This window comes from Salvelinus alpinus, chromosome 3 (assembly GCF_045679555.1).
Source record: "Salvelinus alpinus chromosome 3, SLU_Salpinus.1, whole genome shotgun sequence".
NCBI classification, from domain to species: Eukaryota; Metazoa; Chordata; class Actinopteri; order Salmoniformes; family Salmonidae; genus Salvelinus; species Salvelinus alpinus.
The window spans coordinates 28225648-28246225 of record NC_092088.1 but is presented as its reverse complement, the minus strand read 5'-3'; the positions used below and the strand labels follow the sequence as shown (position 1 = coordinate 28246225).

At 42.7% G+C, this 20578-nt stretch overlaps 1 protein-coding gene across 1 annotated transcript; it reads left to right on the top strand.

The window, feature by feature from the left end:
- Positions 1 to 10954: 10954 nt before the first annotated feature.
- On the top strand, positions 10955 to 19701 carry ghrhr2 (growth hormone releasing hormone receptor 2). The gene is made up of 12 exons (XM_071391153.1): positions 10955 to 11183; positions 11380 to 11487; positions 11605 to 11717; positions 12166 to 12263; positions 12789 to 12921; positions 17916 to 18069; positions 18157 to 18217; positions 18446 to 18512; positions 18620 to 18714; positions 19006 to 19135; positions 19410 to 19451; positions 19561 to 19701. Exons 1-12 carry the CDS (start codon positions 10955 to 10957, stop codon positions 19651 to 19653), a joined length of 1323 nt encoding a protein of 440 aa, XP_071247254.1. The 3' UTR covers positions 19654 to 19701.
- The last annotated feature ends 877 nt before the right edge of the window (positions 19702 to 20578 follow it).

Sequence of the window (20578 nt, the reverse complement as noted above, 5' to 3'; positions counted from 1 at the left end):
ATGACCATCCGTTCAGGAGATAAAGGTCCTCAAAGTTGGCCCATTTAGCCTTTTTTTAAACCCCCCACGCAACCATGAAACATCCACATCTTGGTCATTGATTAAGACAAAAAGTTGATTTTGATATATTTGAATGCTTACAAAACAAGATTTTCAAGCAGTTGTATAATGTCTACAATATATTTTTAAGCAGACCTAAAATTGTCACTGACATATTCAGTTATATTAGGCCTTTTCACCAAGAAACATAGAATGCAACAACAAATAGATATGAAGCTATAGTGTTAAGTAGATTGACTATACACTTTCTCTGTTGTAGTACTTTGCAACGCATTCCAGCGTAAAGCAGTGGAAAGGGATTCAGCTTGGATGTCCTGTGAGAGTTCCTCACATTCCCAGTGGATGCAGATTCAGTGCTGGAGCTCTCCTTCCGCAGCTGTCTTGGCATTCCCCATGAGAAAATAATACTTTTACTGTTCCGCGGCTAAATGTGATCTTTCAGGAGATCACATTTTCTCTAATGATGGATACGTTCATCATTCGGAGTGATGAACAGCGGCAGCACTGAGTTGAGAGTAGGATTTGAAACGTGTAATGACACATTTCAAGGAACGTTTACAGTAAATACTTACATTGATATTTAAAACACTTTTGAGGGAATAGTGTCTTTGACATGACATAGAATGAGAGGGAATGGTCAGGATAGACAGGTTCCCCTCATGGCTGTTCTTCTGGTAGACATCTTGTTTGTGTGGTGATCCACAGTAGATGTCTCGGACAACCCAAATCGCTGAAAAAGAACCAAGACCGTGTCAATTGATTACTTTTGAAATGTCTATTTTGTTTATTTAATACAATTAAATGACAATGGCCCTTGTGCAACTTACCTGACTGATCACCAGACATGATATGTTTGACAAAAGCTGAAAAATAAAAATAAATGTATATCACATGAGGCTGGTGGGATGAGCTATCCGAGCATGGGCTCATTGTAATTGCTGAAATGGAATAAATGTTACTGAACCCTGTGTGTGTGTGTGTGTGTGTGTGTGTGTGTGTGTGTGTGTGTGTGTGTGTGTGTGTGTGTGTGTGTGTGTGTGTGTGTGTGTGTGTGTGTGTGTGTGTGTGTGTGTGTGTGTGTGTGTGTGTGTGTGTGTGTGTGTGTGTGTACGCTGAAGCACTAGGTGGAGACATTGCAGCTTTGTTTCTCTTTCCACCTTCATAGTTGATGCAGCCATTGGTATCCTCCTGCCCTGCAAGCAACATTTCCACTTCACCCTCCGTCATCTTCTCACCTACATAAGATTTTCTGTGTTACTGCATCAGGTATATAATTGTTTTCAATGCATTCTTCTGTGATCCTCAAGGGGTGCCCTTTTGTGTTCAAGCCCAGCACCAACACACCTGTTTCAACCTATGGTTTCAACTAATTAACACATATCCAAGTCCTTGATTGGTTGAATCCTACTGTTAGTGTTGGGCTAGATCAAAAAATTGCTAGCGCTGACAATGCCCAGTTTCAGGGCAGCACTGTAAAATAAAAAATCTGAGCATTATGTCATTGATGTGCTTGGTGTTCAACTTCAACTAGAGATGAATGGAATATTATGGCCCATGGAATTAGGTTATTATTGTAAGCGACAATTGTTCTCAATGACTTATCAGGGAAAATAAAGTATCAATGATTTATATATACACTAGAGACTGATGGGGGTGCTGCGTTGAAGCCATCGTGCCTCCATCTTGGCACTCCCCCACCATTGTAATTTATTTTGGTGAAGCCACATTTATTTTATTACAGACACCTTAATGCATACTTTGAAATTATATTATTTGAGCAGAATATTAAAATAAAACATGAACAAATATATAAATACATTTTCCTTACAGTATCATTGTTTTAGATGACTGATGTTACTGTCCCGACTACAACCCCAAAATACTTTAAAATCAAATGTATTTATATAGCCCTTCTTACATCAGCTGATATATCAAAGTGCTGTACAGAAACCCAGCCTAAAACCCCAAACAGCAAGCAATGCATGTGTAGAAGCACGGTGGCTAGGAAAAACTCCCTAGAAAGGCCAAAACCTAGGAAGAAACCTAGAGAGGAACCAGGCTATGAGGGGTGGCCAGTCCTCTTCTGGCTGTGCCGGGTGGAGATAATAACAGAACATGGCCAAGATGTTCAAATGTTCATAAATGACCAGCATGGTCAAATAATAGTAATCACAGTGAACAGGTCAGGGTTCCATTGTAACGGCTGCCGTCGGTGGAAGAAGGTGAGGACCAAGGTGCAGCGTGGTAATTGTTCATCTTGTTTAATAAAAGTGAACACTCAAAATACAAAAAACAACAAATGTGAAAAACCGAAACAGTTCTGTCTGGTGCAGACACACGAAGACTGAAGACAACCACCCACAAAACCCAACACAAAACAGGCTACCTAAATATGGTTCCCAATCAGAGACAATGACTAACACCTGCCTCTGATTGGGAACCATATCAGGCCAAACACAGAAATAGAAAAACATAGATAAACAAACATAGACTGCCCCCAACTCACGCCCTGACCATACTAAATAAAGACAAAAACAAAGGAAATAAAGGTCAGAACGTGACATCCATAGCCACAGGCAGAACAGTTGAAACTGGAGCAGCAGTTTCAACGACGAAAACGTAGGGTTTTTTTTGTTGTAAATTGACATTTGCTATCGTAAATGTTAGCAACACCTCCGCCTTTGCGGGATGTGCGGGGGATATGGTCACTAGTGTAACCAGGAGGTGAGGCCTCATTTAACACAGTAAATTCATCAGGCTTAAGCCATGTTTCAGTCAGGCCAATCACATCCAGATTATGATCAGTGATTAGTTCATTGACTATAACTGCCTTTGAAGTGAGGGATCTATCATTAAGTAGCCCTATTTTGAGATGTGAGGTATCACGATCTCTTTCAATAATGGCAGGAATGGAAGTGGTCTTTATTCTAGTGAGAGTGCTAAGGCGAACACCGCCAAGTTTAGTTTTGCCCAACCTAGGTCGAGGCACAGACACGGTCTCAATGGGGATAGCTGAGCTGACTGCACTGACTGACTGTGTTAGTGGCAGACTCCACTAAGCTGGCAGGCTGGCTAACAGCCTGCTGCCTGGCCTGCACCCTATTTCATTGTGGAGCTAGGGGAGTTAGAGCCCTGTCTATGTTCGTAGATAAGATGAGAGCACCCCTCCAGCTAGGATGGAGTCCGTCACTCCTCAACAGGCCAGGCTTGGTCCTGTTTGTGGGTGAGTCCCAGAAAGAGGGCAAATTATCTACAAATTCTATCTTTTGGGAGGGGCAGAAAACAGTTTTCAACCAGCGATTGAGTTGTAAGACTCTGCTGTAGAGCTCATCACTCCCCCTAACTGGGAGGGGGCCAGAGACAATTACTCGATGACGACACATCTTTCTAGCTGATTTACACGCTGAAGCTATGTTGCGCTTGGTGATCTCTGACTGTTCCATCCTAACATCGTTGGTGCCGACGTGGATAACAATATCTCTATACTCTCTACACTGGCCAGTTTTAGCTTTAGCCAGCACCATCTTCAGATTAGCCTTAACGTCGGTAGCCTTGCCCCCTGGTAAAGTGTATGATCGCTGGATGATTCGTTTTAAGTCTAATACTGCGGGTAATGGAGTCGCCAATGACTAGGGTTTTCAATTTGTCAGAGCTAATGGTGGGAGGCTTCGGCGTCTCAGACCCCGTAACGGGAGGAGTAGAGACCAGAGAAGGCTCGGCCTCTGACTCCGACTCGCTGCTTAATGGTGAGAACCAGTTGAAAGTTTCTGTCGGCTGAATGAGCGACACCAGTTGAGCATTCCTACAGCATTTCCCTCCAGAAGCCATGAGAAAGTTGTCCGGCTGCGGGGACCGTGCGAGGGGATTTATACTACTATCTGTACTTACTGGTGGCACAGACGCTGTTTCATCGATTGCATCTGAAGCTGGGCTTGCAGCACAGCTATCCTCGCCGTAAGGCAATCGTTCTCCTGTATATTATGAGTACAGCGACTGCAATTAGAAGGCATCGTGTTAATGTTACTTCTTAGCTTCGGCTGTTGGAGGTCCTGACGAACTATTTCCAGATAAGGCGTCCGGAGTGAAAAAGTTGAATGAAAAAAAGTTGAGTGAGGGAAAAACTAAAAATATAAACGGTAATTAAAAAGGAGAAACCGTAAAGTTGTCAGGTAGCAAAGTAAGGTTGGCAACAAAACGCACAGCAGCATGTAAACAAGTCTGCAAGTTGTGACCGACCGAAAATACATGTCATTTTGAACTTGAAACATTTGAAGATGCAATATGTAACTTTTTGGGCGACCCGACCAAATTCACATAGAAATGTGTGTCATAGATCTGTAATTCACATTGAAAGAAAATCAAAGCAGCGGTAAATATGTTTTATGTGAGCTATTTCTATGCTTCCCGTTTTTAAGTTTAGATTTTGTAAATTTCGGTTTTGTACACCAACTTCAAACAGTTGAAAATACAATATTTTTGGTTATGGAAAATATATTTCACAGCGATTCTCTACACCATACTTGATTGTTTTGTCACAACTGAAATTAGGCGAACTATTCGAATTTTAGCAACCAGGAAGTGGCGGAGCGATAACTGCATAGTACATCTTTAATTGTAATAATGTAGAATTCCATTCATTCCTATTCAGGATTGCTCCTAATGGGGAGTGCCAAAATGGCCGACCGGTGGCTTCAAAGCCTCTAAATACCTCGCAATACATAGCATCAGCAATCCAGGGTTTATATACATAATTGACTCGTATATGGGTTGAAAATGGCAGATTTGGGCACTAATAAGCCCCTAAATTGGAATATAGTGGCTGTACAGTATCATGCTATACATGAGCTCCTGGTAATTGGGCAATTTGTGCACATGTTTTGTTGTTTGAGTGAGGGAAATACTGTAAATTAAGATTACTTAATGTATTTTGAAAGATGAGACATTGAGGATTTTAATAAATATCACTTTGATGTCATACAAGCAAGCCAAAAACCAGTGAGTCCAAATGTGTTCTAACATTTCCAAATCATAAAACTCATGTCATATATATGTACTGTGTCAAAGTTTATGATCACTGTTTGATGTACAGTTACAAGATGACATGGCGTCATACCCTGTGTTGTTCTGAACAGAATGATCCTACGTTTGTTTCTCCGCATCACACACAAATGAATGTACAGTCGTGGCCAAAAGTTTTGAGAATGACACAAATATTAATTATCACAAAGTCTGCTGCCTCAGTTTGTATGATGGCAATTTGCATATACTCCAGAATGTTATGACGAGTGATCAGATGAATTGCAATTAATTGCAAAGTCTCTCTTTGTCATGTAAATGAACTGAATCCCCCCCAAAACATTTCCACTGCATTACAGTCCTGCCACAAATGTACCAGGTGACATCATGTCAGTGATTCTCTCGTTAACACAGGTGTGAGTGTTGACGAGGACAAGGCTGGAGATCACTCTGTCATGCTGATTGAGTTCGAATAACAGACTGGAAGCTTCAAAAGGAGGGTGGTGCTTGGAATCATTGTTCTTCCTCTGTCAACCATGGTTACCTGCAAGGAAACACGTGCCGTCATCATTGCTTTGCACAAAAAGGGCTTCACAGGCAAGGATATTGCTGCCCGTAAGATTGCACCTAAATCAACCATTTATCGGATTATCAAGAACTTCAAGGAGAGCGGTTCAATTGTTGTGAAGAAGACTTCAGGGCGCCCAAGAAAGTCCAGCAAGCGCCAGGACCGTCTCCTAAAGTTGATTCAGGGGCACCACCAGTACAGAGCTTGCAGGCAGGTGTGAGTGCATCTGCACGCACACCAGGCCATCCTGGTGTCAACAAGGGCAGCAAAGAAGCCACTTCTCTCCAGGAAAAACATCAGGGACAGACTGATATTCTGCAAAAGGTACAGGGATTGGACTGCTGAGGACTGGGGTAAAGTCATTTTCTCTGATGAATCCCCTTTCCGATTGTTTGGGGCATCCGGAAAAAAGCTTGTCCGGAGAGTAAAAGGTGAGCGCTACCATCAGTCCTGTGTCATGCCAACAGTAAAGCATCCTGAGACCATTTATGTGTGGGGTTGCTTCTCAGCCAAGGGAGTGGGCTCACTCACAATTTTGTCTAAGAACACAGCCATGAATAAAGAATGGTACCAACACATCCTCCGAGAGCAACTTCTCCCAACCATCCAGGAACAGTTTGGTAACGAACAATGCCTTTTCCAGCATGATGGAGCACCTTGCCATAAGGCAAAAACTAAGTGGCTCGGGGAACAAAACATCGATATTTTGGGTCCACTGCCAGGAAACTCCCCAGACCTTAATCCCATTGAAAACTTGTGGTCAATCCTCAAGAGGCGGGTGGACAAACAAAAACCCACAAATTCTGACAAACTCCAAGCATTGATTATGCAAGAATGGGCTGCCATCAGTCAGGATGTTGCCCAGAAGTTAATTGACAGCATGCCAGGGCGGATTGCAGAGGTCTTGAAAAAGAAGGGTCAACACTGCAAATATTGACTCTTTGCATCAACTTCATGTCATTGTCAATAAAAGCCTTTGGCACTTATGAAATGCTTGTAATTATACTTCAGTATTCCATAGTAACATCTGACAAAAATATCTAAAGACACTGAAGCAGCAGACTTTGTGAAAATGTATATTTGTGTCATTCTCAAAACTTTTGGCCACGACTGTACTCATGACTCCTTTCTATGTGCACCAAAATTACCATGTGTTTCTCTGAATTGCCTTGTGAAGCCTAACACTGTAAGATCGTATTTTATCATTTAGCTAGTCATGTTGACAATAGAACAAGCTTTCAAATCATGCCCGTCTGACCCAAATTGTGATTTATAATGGAGCTTTTTGCGATTGCGTAAACAACAACAGTAATTGTGTGATGGCGGAGAGGCAGGGTTGTGTTCTAAACGAAACAACTACAAATGTGCTTGCTCTAGCTCCTCAACTGCACAGCTAGGAGAGCTCCAAAAAGTACCCCAGTCGGAGGTCCTGAGTGCTCTGGAGCAGGTTTTCATCAAGAATCTCTCTGTACTTTACTCCGTTCATCTTTCCCTCATTTCTGACTAGTCTCCTGGTCCCTGCCGCTGACAAATATCCCCACAGCATGATGCTGCCACCACCATGCTTCACCATAGGGATGGTGCCAGGTTTCCTCCAGACGTGACGCTTGGCATTCAGGCCAAAGAGTTCAATCTTGGTTTCATCAGGCCAGAGAATCTTGTTTCTCAGTGTCCTGATTCCCTTATGATGTTGTGACATTCAAAAGTGCTTGAGGTGGCACAGGAATTTAATACACCAGTCTGGATAGAGTCGTCATCAAGCATGGCACTTTAAATTGGTATCTACATTAGTAGGTGTCCAAATAGCTTATTTGTATTTGCTGGTTAGATACCAGGCCCGTATTCACAAATCTTCTCAGAGTGGGAGTGCTGATCTTGGATCAGATCCCCATGTCAATGCAATCTTATTCATTATGATCTAAAAGGTAAAACTGATCTTGGATAAGCAATCCTATTCTGTGATGCTTTTTAAATATGGGCCCAGGCCATTGAGAATTGACCTTCTGGTTTTGACTTGCTCAGCACTTTAATGACCTCTGCATTAGTTGGGTTCTGGCCCAGGGCACACACTGGGCAAAGGTGATCTTTACATGACCAATGTCATACTCAGCCTACTGCCATAAACGTATTCACTGCTAAATCATTGTTGTAATGCAGTTTTTATGTCCAATCATTGGTTCTCTGAGTTTAAACCTTTTAACTCAGATGTTGTTGATGCAGCAGGGATGTAGTGGTAAAAAGGGATGCAGCAGGGATGTAGTGGTATAAAGGGATGCAGCAGGGATGTAGTGGTAAAAAGGGATGCAGCAGGGATGTAGTGGTGGGTTAATTCTGGTAAAGAATTTCATGAAGATACTGTATTTTGTAAAAAAAAATTGAAACTTTCCTTCGCATCTAGTATTCACCTTTGTTTTGGTTCCCATTTCACCATGTAGATATTCCAGTTAAGTTTCCATAGGGCATCTTTCTTTCCCAATGAGATTCCAAATTATTTAATACAATTTAATTTAGAGATATAGGTACAGTTGGCAATCGCTGCAAAGACCAAATATTGAAAAGAAAGTAAGGTTCCAAGTAAGTGTCCGGTCACTGCTGGCCGATAGAGACATGGTAACAATCTCTTGACTAACAAAAATATGGATGTGCATTTAGATGTGCTTAAAAATAAAATATAAACTCTGGGCCTCCCGAGTTGCGCAGCGGTCTAAGGCACTACATCGCAGTGCCTGAGGCGTCACTACAGACCCGGGTTCGTTTCCATGCTGTGTCACAACTGGTCGTGACCGGGAGTCCCATAGGGCGGCGCACAATTGGCCCAGCGTTGTCCGGGTTAGGGGAGGGTTTGGCAGGGGGGACTTTACTTGGCTCATTGCGCTCTAGCGACTCCTTGTGGCGGGCCGGATGCCTGCAGGCTGACTTCGGTCGTCAGTTGAACAGTGTTTCCTCTGGGACATTGGTGCGGCTGGCTTCCGGGTTAAGTGGGCGGGTGTTAAGAAGTGCGGTTTGCTGGGTCATGTTTCGGAGGATGCATGCCTCGACATTCGCCTCTCCCGAGCCTATTGGGGAGTTTCAGCGATTAGACAAGATCGTAATTGGATATCACGAAATTGGGGAGAAAAAGTGTTTTAAATTTTTTATAATAGTCTAAACGCAAATGAATTACAGCACATACCTGTACAATGACCCTCAACTTTAGGCTCTGTTGTTGGCTCGGGCTCTGGGGCAAGGGCTGGATCAGTAGCAGGTGCTGGAGCAGGGGCTGGATCTGTAGCAGGGGCTGGGGCTTTTGCAGGGGCTTTAGTAGGACCTGGTGCTTTAGTAGGGGCTGCTGGGCCTTAAGTAGAGGCTGGGACTTTAGTAGGGGCTGCGGCTTTAGGTGGGACAGGGGCTGTAGTGGCAGCACAGGCTAGGGCTGGACTTGGAGCAGGGGTTGGAGCTGGGTCTGCAACTAGAGCGGGGTCTGCAACTAGAGCTGGGTCTGCAGCTGAAGCAGAAATCGAGTCAGCGGCTGTCGCAGGAGCTGGAGCAGCATCCTCTTGTTTGGGGTTTGGCTCGTTGGGTGGCATGACCAAAGAACACAAAATCAAGAATACAAAATAGAGAGGGTGTGGCAGTGTAGGAGTGAGGTGGTTTCTTTGATAGACACACATGTTGGGACAAATGCCACACTCTCAATAAGCATATAACCCCCAACACACACACACACACACCCGGGGAATGTCTTTGGAAGAAACCATATACAGTATGAGCCCCTGTATGCCGTTACTATATGTTCCATCTATGTGCAGTACCATGTTCCATCTGTGTTCCATGGACATACATGGCTAATTTTGGGCTGGGCAACCACCTTAGTGGGGGAATTGTTTAGAAAGGATTCCCGTAATGTCTTACTTTCATTCAAATAGAGAGGGCAGAAATGCACACCCTAAACCTAAATTGGTGAAGTACAATCTTTTTAGAGGGTTGGATTATTCAAATGGTTAGTCATGACAAAAAGTCCTATAATTGTTAGAAACAAGAGCAATTGTGAACCTCAGCCGTGATTTCTATCTTTAACCCCTTTTCCCCTTCTCTCATTTTCACTTACCATTCTCTTGGTGCTCATTTCTTGAATATTGCATGGTTATTTGTTAAATAAGGAGGCCGCTAGACATTTTTTACTCACTGTCCTTTGCTTGTCATGGTAGAAGGTCCACTGGGAAAGAGACCTATTTGAATAATGGATGAGCTAAGAACCATGGTCCATCTATGCTGAAAAATACTTCTAAGTCATTACTGTTTACGTATGTCATTCACAAAGGTACTTTGGGGTTCTTGTTTTTTTAATTTTCAGCATGCATTACGTTTTTGTATGAAAGACACTTCCTTGCCTTTTTACCTGTGTTCGCCAAAGGTAATCTGCATACCTCCCAGGTGATGATGTCATCCTCTTATCTCGGAGATGTAAGTTCAGTCATCCCTTAAATCCTTTGACTTTACTGCTGCAGAAAGCCCCAATCACGCTCACTCGGGTGGGAAAATGGGGACAAACAGGTAAACAAGAAAGGTAGCCGGCTCTGCAGGGAAATAAGGAAACAGGACTGAAAGAGACTGCATTTGCATACACTTCCTACTTCACCGTGACTGTTTGGTGTCTGTTTGGAGATCACCACAGACATGTCTGGAGCATTTTGAGAACTGTTAAAGCCACTGCGAGGATTTTGATTGGCTTTTAAGTAATAATATGGTTTGACATGGCGGGTTGACGATGGACTAAGTAACCCTGAAAAGTAGGCTATACCATTTGGGAGGTGGCCGTGAACTCTTAACCATCTGCCAGATAAGGAGGAAACACTTCTTTGCATGGGAAGCTGAGACTGCAAGAGGGACCATAAAGACCGAATTAAACGTTACCTGCTTTGAGTATGTTTACAAGGCATATAAACACAAGGAATATGGACATCAAGTTGGTCGCCATATTTTTTATCCTTGTTTGTAGTGTAAGGGTGGTAAGTGCATTTGGGTTCAAAATGTTTGTATTTACAGCACTCGAGCTAATGACTGTAGTATTATATACTTTGACGTTTACGCTTGCATGTCTTTTATCTAGAGCAGGGTCTCCAGGACAATCATTATGAAACCCTGATCTAGAGAATACATAAATGATGCTGCATTAACGATTAACTTGAAAGAGTTCAAACTGTTAGCTAAAAAGAGTTTGAATGTGTGTGTTTATTATCCGATGTACGGTATAGTGTGTGATAAACATGAAAATAGTAATAAATACTGTATATATTAGATGGACGGACAGACAGCTGGTGAAATGGATCAATGTATTTCTGTCTGTCTGTCTGTGTCCGTCCATCCGTCCTTCTGTCTGTCTGCCTTCTTGTATCTGTCCGTCCGGTCTGTACGTCCGCCCGTCTTCCTGCCACTCAGATCAGGACCACTCATCCTGAATGCTCCATTGTCCTCCACCTCTTGGAGAAAGAGGGCGAGTGCAAACTCCAGATGAGGAACAACAAGGCACTGTCCTTGTCAACTCCTAAGAACACTACAGGTAGCTAGCTCTCTCTCCAATGAGAATGGCATTCATTTGTAGAAAAAACTAAGGGGGACATCTTTGCATCTTTAACATCCCTTCGCTTTATTTTGAAGATACATTTATAAAAAATAATGTGATTAAAAAAATAATAATAATAATGTGATTTCTGCCATCGTTTACTGCTTGTTTATAACTGTGTGGGAAATGACAGCTTGTCTGGTGGAGTGGGATGGTGTGAGCTGCTGGCCCGCAGCCCTAAATGGGGAGAGCCTCTCCGTATCGTGTCCTCTGATCCTCTTGAAGCCAGACTCTCCCCCAGGTACAATAAATGCTCTAGATCAGTGTCTAGGGGCAACATCACCCAACTCATAATATCATCCACCCTCTCATCCAATTAAACAATATATATTTGAAATCTGTGATATTTTCTTTACAGCTCTCATCACACGCAACTGCACACCCCAAGGATGGAGTAAGCCAAGCTTGCCATATTACAAAGCCTGTTACTTTGAGGACAGCAGTGAAGAAGAGGAGGAGACTGGGGATAAGGTAGAGTAGATTTGGTAGCATTTTAAGGTAACACTTTAGTAAAAGGATAATTTCACACACAAAATCATTATTTACTATCAAGTGTGCATGTCAGCTGACATATTTTTTGTCAAAGTTTGAATAATAATGATATATGATCATCACACCGGGTGCAAATGTAGATAAAGACACAACAGATTGGATACAGCTACGGCACAAAATCTGCCGTTGTCTACTCACTGAAGGTTGGTTGCATTTGGGTGTAAGGCATACAATACAGTGACATACAAGTCTGTGATTGTTGGCATTTATGAGCACTTGTGACAAATGTTAGACTTTACTCATGAGTAGTCATTACAGCAAGTGAATACAAAAATATGCAGGCATGTTTAATTTACATTTTGTCAACTTGGGACCTTTGACTGTTTTTCCGTGAGTATGACAATACATTTTGGATTATTTCTTCAAGCAAAATTACTTTGCTACGGTGAAGATCATCTATACTGTGGGCTATGGAGTGTCGCTGGCATCTCTCTTCATTGCCATTCTGGTCTTCTGTATCTTCAGGTGAGCTTTGACATTTCAGGAAATATAAATCATTCAGAACTAGAACTCAGAATAGCACTGTGTGGTAACAAATTGTATGTCATAACACTACAGTTCAAATAAAGTGACGCTATACAATTGCTTCTTATTAAGCTTCCTTTCCTCATCTCCTTTCCTGGTAACACTTCATTTGACTATAAATAATATGGGCCGGTTTCTTGGACACAAGTTAAGGCTTTGTAGACTACAAAGCAGGTTGAATGGAGATTTAGCGTTATAGGTGCCTAAAGGCTATTCACAAATAAAAAGGTGTATGGACTGCGCTTACCCTCCACTATATCACGGGTTGTTACTTTTTATTACTAATTCAATAACTATCTATAAATGAATAATTAACCATATTTATTTACCCTTTATAAAGCCTTTATACGTCGTTAACGCGTTATTTGAATGGTAGACTTTATGGGTTATAAATGTGTCATGTAGTCCTTATGTAGGTACCGTTCAAGTAAAGTTTTACCCATTTGAGTCTGGTGTCTTCCATAGGAAGCTGCTGTGCATCAGGACCTCCATCCACCTCAACCTGTTTTCCACCTTCATCCTCCGTGGCCTGGCCGTGTTTGTTAAGGACGCCGTACTGTTTGCAGACGAGAGCATGAACCACTGCACTGTCTCAACGGTAGGACAGTAGGTAGAACCACTGTGGCCTCTGTAGATTGTGGAAGGAAGGACATCAACAACAGAAAGTAGGCTTCGCCGTATCATTATTATCACTGTATCATATGGAACCAAGTTCACGTTGGAAATTCTCCTTTATCAAAAAATCCTGCAATGACCAGTGTCAGATCTCCAATTGAGGGGGTATGTAAGAGTATGCATTTTAGTTATTTAGCAAATGCTCTTATCCAGAGTGACTTACAGTCAGTAGTGAGTGCATTCATTTTTATATTTTTTTTTATACTGTTCCCCTATGGGAATCCAACCCACAACCCTGGAGTTGCAAGTACCATGCTCTACCAACTGAGCCACACGGGACACACAAAACCCCTTGTTAGCTTAAGAATGTGAAATTAAATAAAACGGACCCTGATAATATCAAGCGATCTACAACAATGCTTAACTCTGCAATGCTTTAGGCCAGGGCTGCCCAACCCTCTTCCTGGAGATCTACTGTCCTGTAGGTTTTCAGTCCAACCCTAATTTAGCGTATCTGATTCAGCAAGTTAAGGTCAAGGTCTTGTTGAGCAGCTAATTAGTATAATCAGGTGTGTTAAATTAGAGTGACTGAAAACGCACAGGACGGTAGATCTCCAGAAAGAGGGTTGGGCAGCCCTGCTTTAAGCTAAAAACAACATTTAAAATGCATGAGAAAGACGTGACTCTGATCAAATAAAATACAATTTTATATAAAATAAAACATATTTAGCAGATGTTATTTAGCAGATGTTACAGAAATGCTTGTGTTCCTAGCTCCAACAGTGCAGTAGTATCTAACAATTCACAACAATACACACAAATCTAAAAGTAAAAGAATTGAATTAAGAAATATATAACTATTAGGACGAGCAATGTCGGAGTGGCATTGACTAAAATACAGTAGAATAGAATACAGTATATACATATGAAATAAGTAAAGCAGCATGTAAACATTATTAAAGTGACTAGTGTTCCATTATTAAAGTGACCAGTGATTCCATGTCTATGTATGTGGGGCAGCAGCCTCTAAGGTGCAGGGTTGAGTAACTGGGTGGTAGCCGGATAGTGATGGCTATCTAACGGTCTGATGGCCTTGAGATAGAAGCTGTTTTTCAGTCTCAGTCCCAGCTTTGATGCACCTGAACTGACCTCGCCTTCTGGATGGTAGCGGGGTGAACAGGCCATGGCTCAGGTGGTTGATGTTCTTTATGATCTTCACCTTCCTGTGACATCAGATGCTGTAGGTGTTCTGGAGGGTAGGCAATGTGCCCCCGGTGATACGTTGGGCAGACCGCACCACACTCTGGAGAGCCCTGTGGTTGCTGTCTCTCAATTGTGCATCTGTAAAAGTTTGAGAGGACTTAGGGGCCAAGCCAAATTTCTTTAGCCTCCTGAGGTTGAAGAGGTGCTGTTGCACATTCTTCACTACACTGTCTGTGTGGGTGGACAATTTCAGATTGTCAGTGATATGTACGCTGAGGAACTTGAAGCTTTCCATCTTCTCCACTGCGATCCCGTCGATGTGGAAAGAGACATGCTATCCCTGCTGTTTTCTGAAGTCCACGATCAGCTCCTTCGTTTTGTTGACGTTGAGGGAGAGCTTATTTTCCTGGCACCACTCTGCCAGAGCTCTCACCTCCTCCCTGTAGGCTGTCTCGTCATTGTTGGTAATCAGGCCTACAACTGTTGTGTCTTCCGCAAACTTGATGATTGAGTTGGAGGCGTGCGTGGCCACGCAGTCATGGGTGAACAGGGAGTACAGGAGGGGGCTGAGCACACACCCTTGTGGGGCCCCTGTGTTGAGGATCAGCGAAGTGGAGGTGTTGTTTCCTACCTTGGGGGTGGCCCGCCAGGAAGTCTAGAGCCCAGTTGCACAGGGCGACGTTCAGACCCAGGGTCCCGAGCTTAATGAAGAGTTTGGAGGGTACTATGGTGTTGAAAGCTGAGCTTTAGTCAATGAACAGCATTCTTACAAAGGTATTCCTCTTGTCCAGATGGGATAGTGCAGTGTGCAGTGCGATGGCGATTGCATCGTCAGTGGATCTATTCGGGCGGTATGCACATTGAAATGGGTCTAGGGTGTCAGGTAAGGTAGAGGTGATATGATCCTTAACTAGCCTCTCAAAGCACTTCATGATGACAGAAGTGAGAGCTACGGAGCGATAGTTATTTTGTTCAGTTACCTTTGCTTTCTTGGGCACAGGAACAATGGTGGATATCTTGAAGCAAGTGGGGACAGCAGACTGGGATAGGGAGAGTTTGAATATGTTCATAAACACTCCAGCCAGCTGGTCTGCGCATGCTATTAGGACGCGGCCAGGGATGCCGTCTGGGCCGGCAGCCTTGCGAGGGTTAAATGTCTTATGTCGGCCACGGAGAACGAGAGCCCACAGTCCTTGGAAGCGGGCTGCGTCGATGGCACTGTGTTATGCTCAAAGCGGGCGAGAAGGTGTTCAGCTTGTCCGGGATCAAGATGTCAGTGTCCGCAACATGGCTGGTTTTCCCTTTGTCATCTGTGATTGTCTGTAGACCCTGCCACATACGTCTCGTGTCTGAGCCGTTGAATTGCGACTCCACTGACGTTTTGCCTGTTTGACTGCCTTACAGAGGGAATAACTACACTGTTTGTATTCAAACATATTCCCAGTCACCTTGCCATGGTTAAGTGCTGTGGTTCGCACTTTCAGTTTTGCACGAATGCTGCCTTCTAACCCCGGTTTCTGGTTTGGATTGGTTTTAATAGTCACAGTTGGAATTTCACTTCCTGATGACCTCAGTCACCGTGTCTGTGTATACGTCAAACTTATTCTCAGAGGCTACCCGGAACATATCCCAGTCCAAGTGATCAAAACAATATTGAAGCATGGATTCCGATTGGTCAGACCATCATTCAATATACATTAGCACGGGTACTTCCTGCTTGATTTCTGCCTATAGGAAAGGAGGAGCAAATCGGAGTCGTGATCTGATTTACCAAAGGGAGGGCGGGGGAAGGCCTTGCAGGCATCCCAGAAGGGGGAGTAGCAGTCATCAAGCTTTTTTCCAGCGCAAGTACTACAGTCAATGTGTTGATAGAACTTCGGTAGCGTTTTCCTCAAAATGTGCTTTGTTAAGCTACAATAAATGCGGCCTCGGGATATGTGGTTTCCAGTTTGCACAAAGTCCAGTGTAGTTCCTTGAGGGCTGTCTTGGTATAGGCTTGAGGGGGAATATACACACCTGTGACTATAACCAAAGATAATTATCTTGGGAGGTAATACGGTCGGCATTTGATTGTGAGGTATTCTTAGTCGGGTGAACAAAAGGACTTGAGTTTCTGTATGTTATCATAATCACACATGAGTAGTTAATCATGAAACATACACCACCGCCTTTCTTCTTCCGGGAGAGTTCTTTATTCCTGTCTGCGCAATGTACTGAGAACCCAGCTGGCTGTATAGATGGGGTCAGTATATCCGGAGAGCCATGATTCCGTGAAACAGAGTATGTAACAGTCCCTGATGTCTTTCTGGAAGGAGATCCTCGCCCTGAGCTTGTCTACTTTATTGTCCAGAGACTGAACATTAGCAAGTAATATACTCGGAAGCGGTGGATGGTTTGCACGCCTCCTGAGTCGGGATAGACGTCCACTCCGAATACCTCTTTTCCGCCGGTGGTGTCTTGGAGCAGCCTCTGGGATAAATTAAATTGGCCTGGGGGGTACGAATAACGGATCCAATTTGGGAAAGTCGTATTCCTGGTCGTAATGCTGGTGAGTTACCGCCGCTCTGATATCCAAAAGTTATTTACGGCTGTATGTAATAACACCAAAAACGTTCTGGGCTTATACTAAGAAATAACACACACAAAAAAAATACTGCAAAGTTGCTTAGGAGCTAGATGCAGAGCTGCCATGTCTGACGGTGCCATCTTTATTGTTACGCATAAGGCTATCATTGGTTCTTCGTTATTACATTATCAGATGTAACACAACTGACAGTAAATGGAAAGTACAGTGCTCTTTTATTTATAAACAGATACAAACACACACACTTAATCCTGTATCGTCACTGGCCCCTAAATTCAACTATAGCAACCAGACCCTGAACGACAAATAAACAAAAAAGCTATTTGAGGAATATGGTTGATCACTGGAACATGTATTTTAATGATGACAAATTGGAAAACAAATACAGCTGGACAGATCTGTGGGGGATGAGGTGAAATCCCATCATACCAATGTAAAGCAATTTGATCACCTGGAAAATTATTTCCAATATTCCAATCTACTATTAGTAGTAGCACTATTCAAGCCGATTGAAACATCATCATCATCAATGCCCATTACACTTTCAGTTACTCGTGTTTATTTTTGGTCTACAACGCACCCTGAAGCATAAATATCTGAGAACAGCAAAAGTAGTCACCAGAATCAGCAGAACAACAGCTTGAAGGAATGCCATGGCATCCACAGTGCTAGAGGTACCAAAGCAATCTGTAGGACTCAGGTGCGCAGGTGAATAGCATCTTTTTGTCTCATGAAAAACTCAATCCAGAACATGGCGAGGTCCATGGGAATCATTGCCTGATCCCTGTGCAGCTAGGAGAGCCTCTTTATGTTCTCGCTGTAGGATGAGTCATGCAAAACTTCCTGTACTCAGAATGCATGTTAAGGGGTAATAATGCACTGAGATTTTGAGCAAACACGCTGATTGGTTATCATACACATTTGATATTCCAGGGGGCTTGAGACCACTCGCTGTTTAGATTTGAAAGGTCATTCTCCAAATTCTGTGGCTTCTGCTTGTACTACTATGTGTTTTCAACAATGCATAACAAATAATTAGATGCTGTATAAAGATAAAAAGTATAAAGAACCTTTGTTATTGACTTGTTGAACCGGTGGCCACAGACTGTCAAAATTACTAGATCTAAATGTCTAAGTACTGTATATGTGAGAAAAGTAGTTGTTATTGAAATTTGTTTCCCATCCATTAGGTAAAGTGTAAAGCAGCGGTGACTTTCTTCCAGTACTGTGTCTTGGCCAACTTCTTCTGGCTTCTTGTAGAGGGCTTGTACCTGCAAACTCTGCTGGTATTCACCTTTGCGCAGAAGAGAAAACTCTTCTGGTTGTACACTGGCATAGGCTGGGGTAAGGTGTGTGTGTGTGTGTATTTGTGTTTGTGAGCGTCTGTGCATTTGTGTGTGTTTATATGACTGTACATTCCATTTCTTCCAGGCACTCCCTCAGTGACCATCATAATTTGGACCCTGCTGAAGAGTCAGTTTGACAATGAAGGGTGAGGCTAGCGAATAACTAGAATAGTTATTTTGTTGTCTACATTAGACATAATTAGATGTACTACTTCTGAAAGTATTGGTATCAACATTCCTTTATGGAAGTACGTGAAAAGGGCAAATAAAGTGGCACAAACAAGGGCGAGAAAAGAGAAGACTGACATATTGAATGTGATCGTGTAGTACTGTAATCAACAGTATTCCAGCATTATAACTTCTCTGCCCAACAGATGCTGGGACAACCTTGACAGTGCCTTGTGGTGGATCATCAAAACTCCCATCCTCTTATCTGTCTTTGTAAGACCAAGAAAACACTCTGTCCATTAATGAATCTTGTGACTTATCTGAGAAGTCAATAAGAGGGATGACACTTGGTATCAAACCACTGTTTTACTCAACCACAGATCAACTTCGTGGTGTTTGTGAACATTAGTAGGATCATCATTCAGAAGACCAAGGCCACTGACCAGAATGGAAGTGAGGGACTTCAGGTCTACAGGTGAGACTGACTGACCGTTCATGAGCGCTGAACTGGTAGCATGCACAAAATAAAAGGGCTGGCTCATTTTACCAACTGGCTTGACTCACCCTGTTCCCCCCAAATGTTGATAGAGTGACTGAATTGGGTAGGATTTCAAAAGGGTCAAACTTCCCCAGTGTATTGTAGCATAATTAATGTGGATCCAGGAAGTTCCCCTTTATCTCTCCCCCCTTCCTGTCTCACTTCTCATGTTTGTCTCTCTCTCACTTCTCATGTTTATCTCTTTCTCTCCTCTGGTGCCCCCTGCAGGAGACTGGCGAGATCCACCCTTCTTCTCATCCCTCTGTTTGGAGTGCACTATGTGGTCTTCGCCCTCTTACCTGAACATGTGGGTGTAGGGGCCCGACTCTCCCTGGAACTGGTCCTGGGCTCCTTCCAGGTACGAGAGCATTTTAGACCGATTGGTTCTCCAACCCAGCTCTGGAACGGCTATATTTGCAGGTTTTCAATATTCAATTGATCTGATATCAATATTATTAATAATTTAACAGATTCATAACTCATAATTACCTCAATAGGAAAGGTTTAAATGAAAACTGGCATAAAATGTCTCTGTTACTTATATCCTTCTGATAAAACTTTTATTTTCCTCATAAAGGGCTGAAAATATTAAAATAGTGAACAACTATTAATTCGGCTTCATTTAATTACAGGGGTTTATAGTTGCATTGTTGTACTGCTTCTTGAATGGGGAGGTAAGATGTGCCATTTTGTTAACCCTGTGAAGTATTTAATTAATCATAATTACATTCACAACAAATAATAGGCTACAAAATCAATAACTTTATTGTTTTGTTTTTTCAGGTACAAAATGAAATTCGAAAGGCGATGAAGGGGTGTCGTTCTCAGACAGAAAACAATGTCTTCAATCTGGCAACCCAGGACTATGTAGCCTAGACTCAGGATGGTGATGACTATCTCAGATGGTTTATTATCATTGAATAACCTAAGTATAAGGACAAATACAGTGCATTCAGAAAGTATTCAGACCCACTTGACTTTTACAGCCTTGTGAAAAATGTATTAAATACATTTTTCACTCATCAATCTACACACAATACCCCATAACGACAAAGCGAAAACAGGTTTTTAGGAATTTTAGAACATTTATTAAAAATAAAAAACAGAAATACCTTATTTAGATAAGTATTCAGACCCTTTGCTATGAGACTCAAAATTGAGCTTAGTTGTATCCTGTTTCCATTGATCATCCTTGAGATGATTCTACAACTTGATTGGACTCCACCTGTAGTCAATTTAATTGATTGGACATGAATTGGAAAGGCACACCTGTCTATATAATGTTCCACAGTTGACAGTGCATTTCAGAGCAAAAACCAATCCATGAGGTCGAAGGAATTGTCCATCGAGCTCCAAGACAGGATTGTATTAAGACACAGATCTGGGGAAGGGTACCAACCTTTTTTGCAGCATTGGCCTCCATCATTCTTAAATGGAAGAAGATTGCAACCACCAAGACTCTTTCTAGAGCTGGCCGCCTGGCAAGGTGACCAAGAACCCGATGGTTACTCTGACAGAGCACCAGAGTTTCTCTGTGGAGTTGGGAAAACATTCCAGAAGGACAACCATCTCTGCAGCACTCCACCAATCAGGCCTTTATGGTAGAGTGGCCAGACGGAAGCCACTCCTCAGAACAAAAGGCACATGACAGCCCGCTTGGAGTTTGCCAAAAGACACCTAAAGACTCTCAGACTATGAGAAACAAGATTCTCTGGTCTAATGAAACCAAGATTGAACTATTTGGCCTGAATGACAAGCGTCACGTCTAGAGGAAACCTGGCACCATCCCTACGGTGGAGCA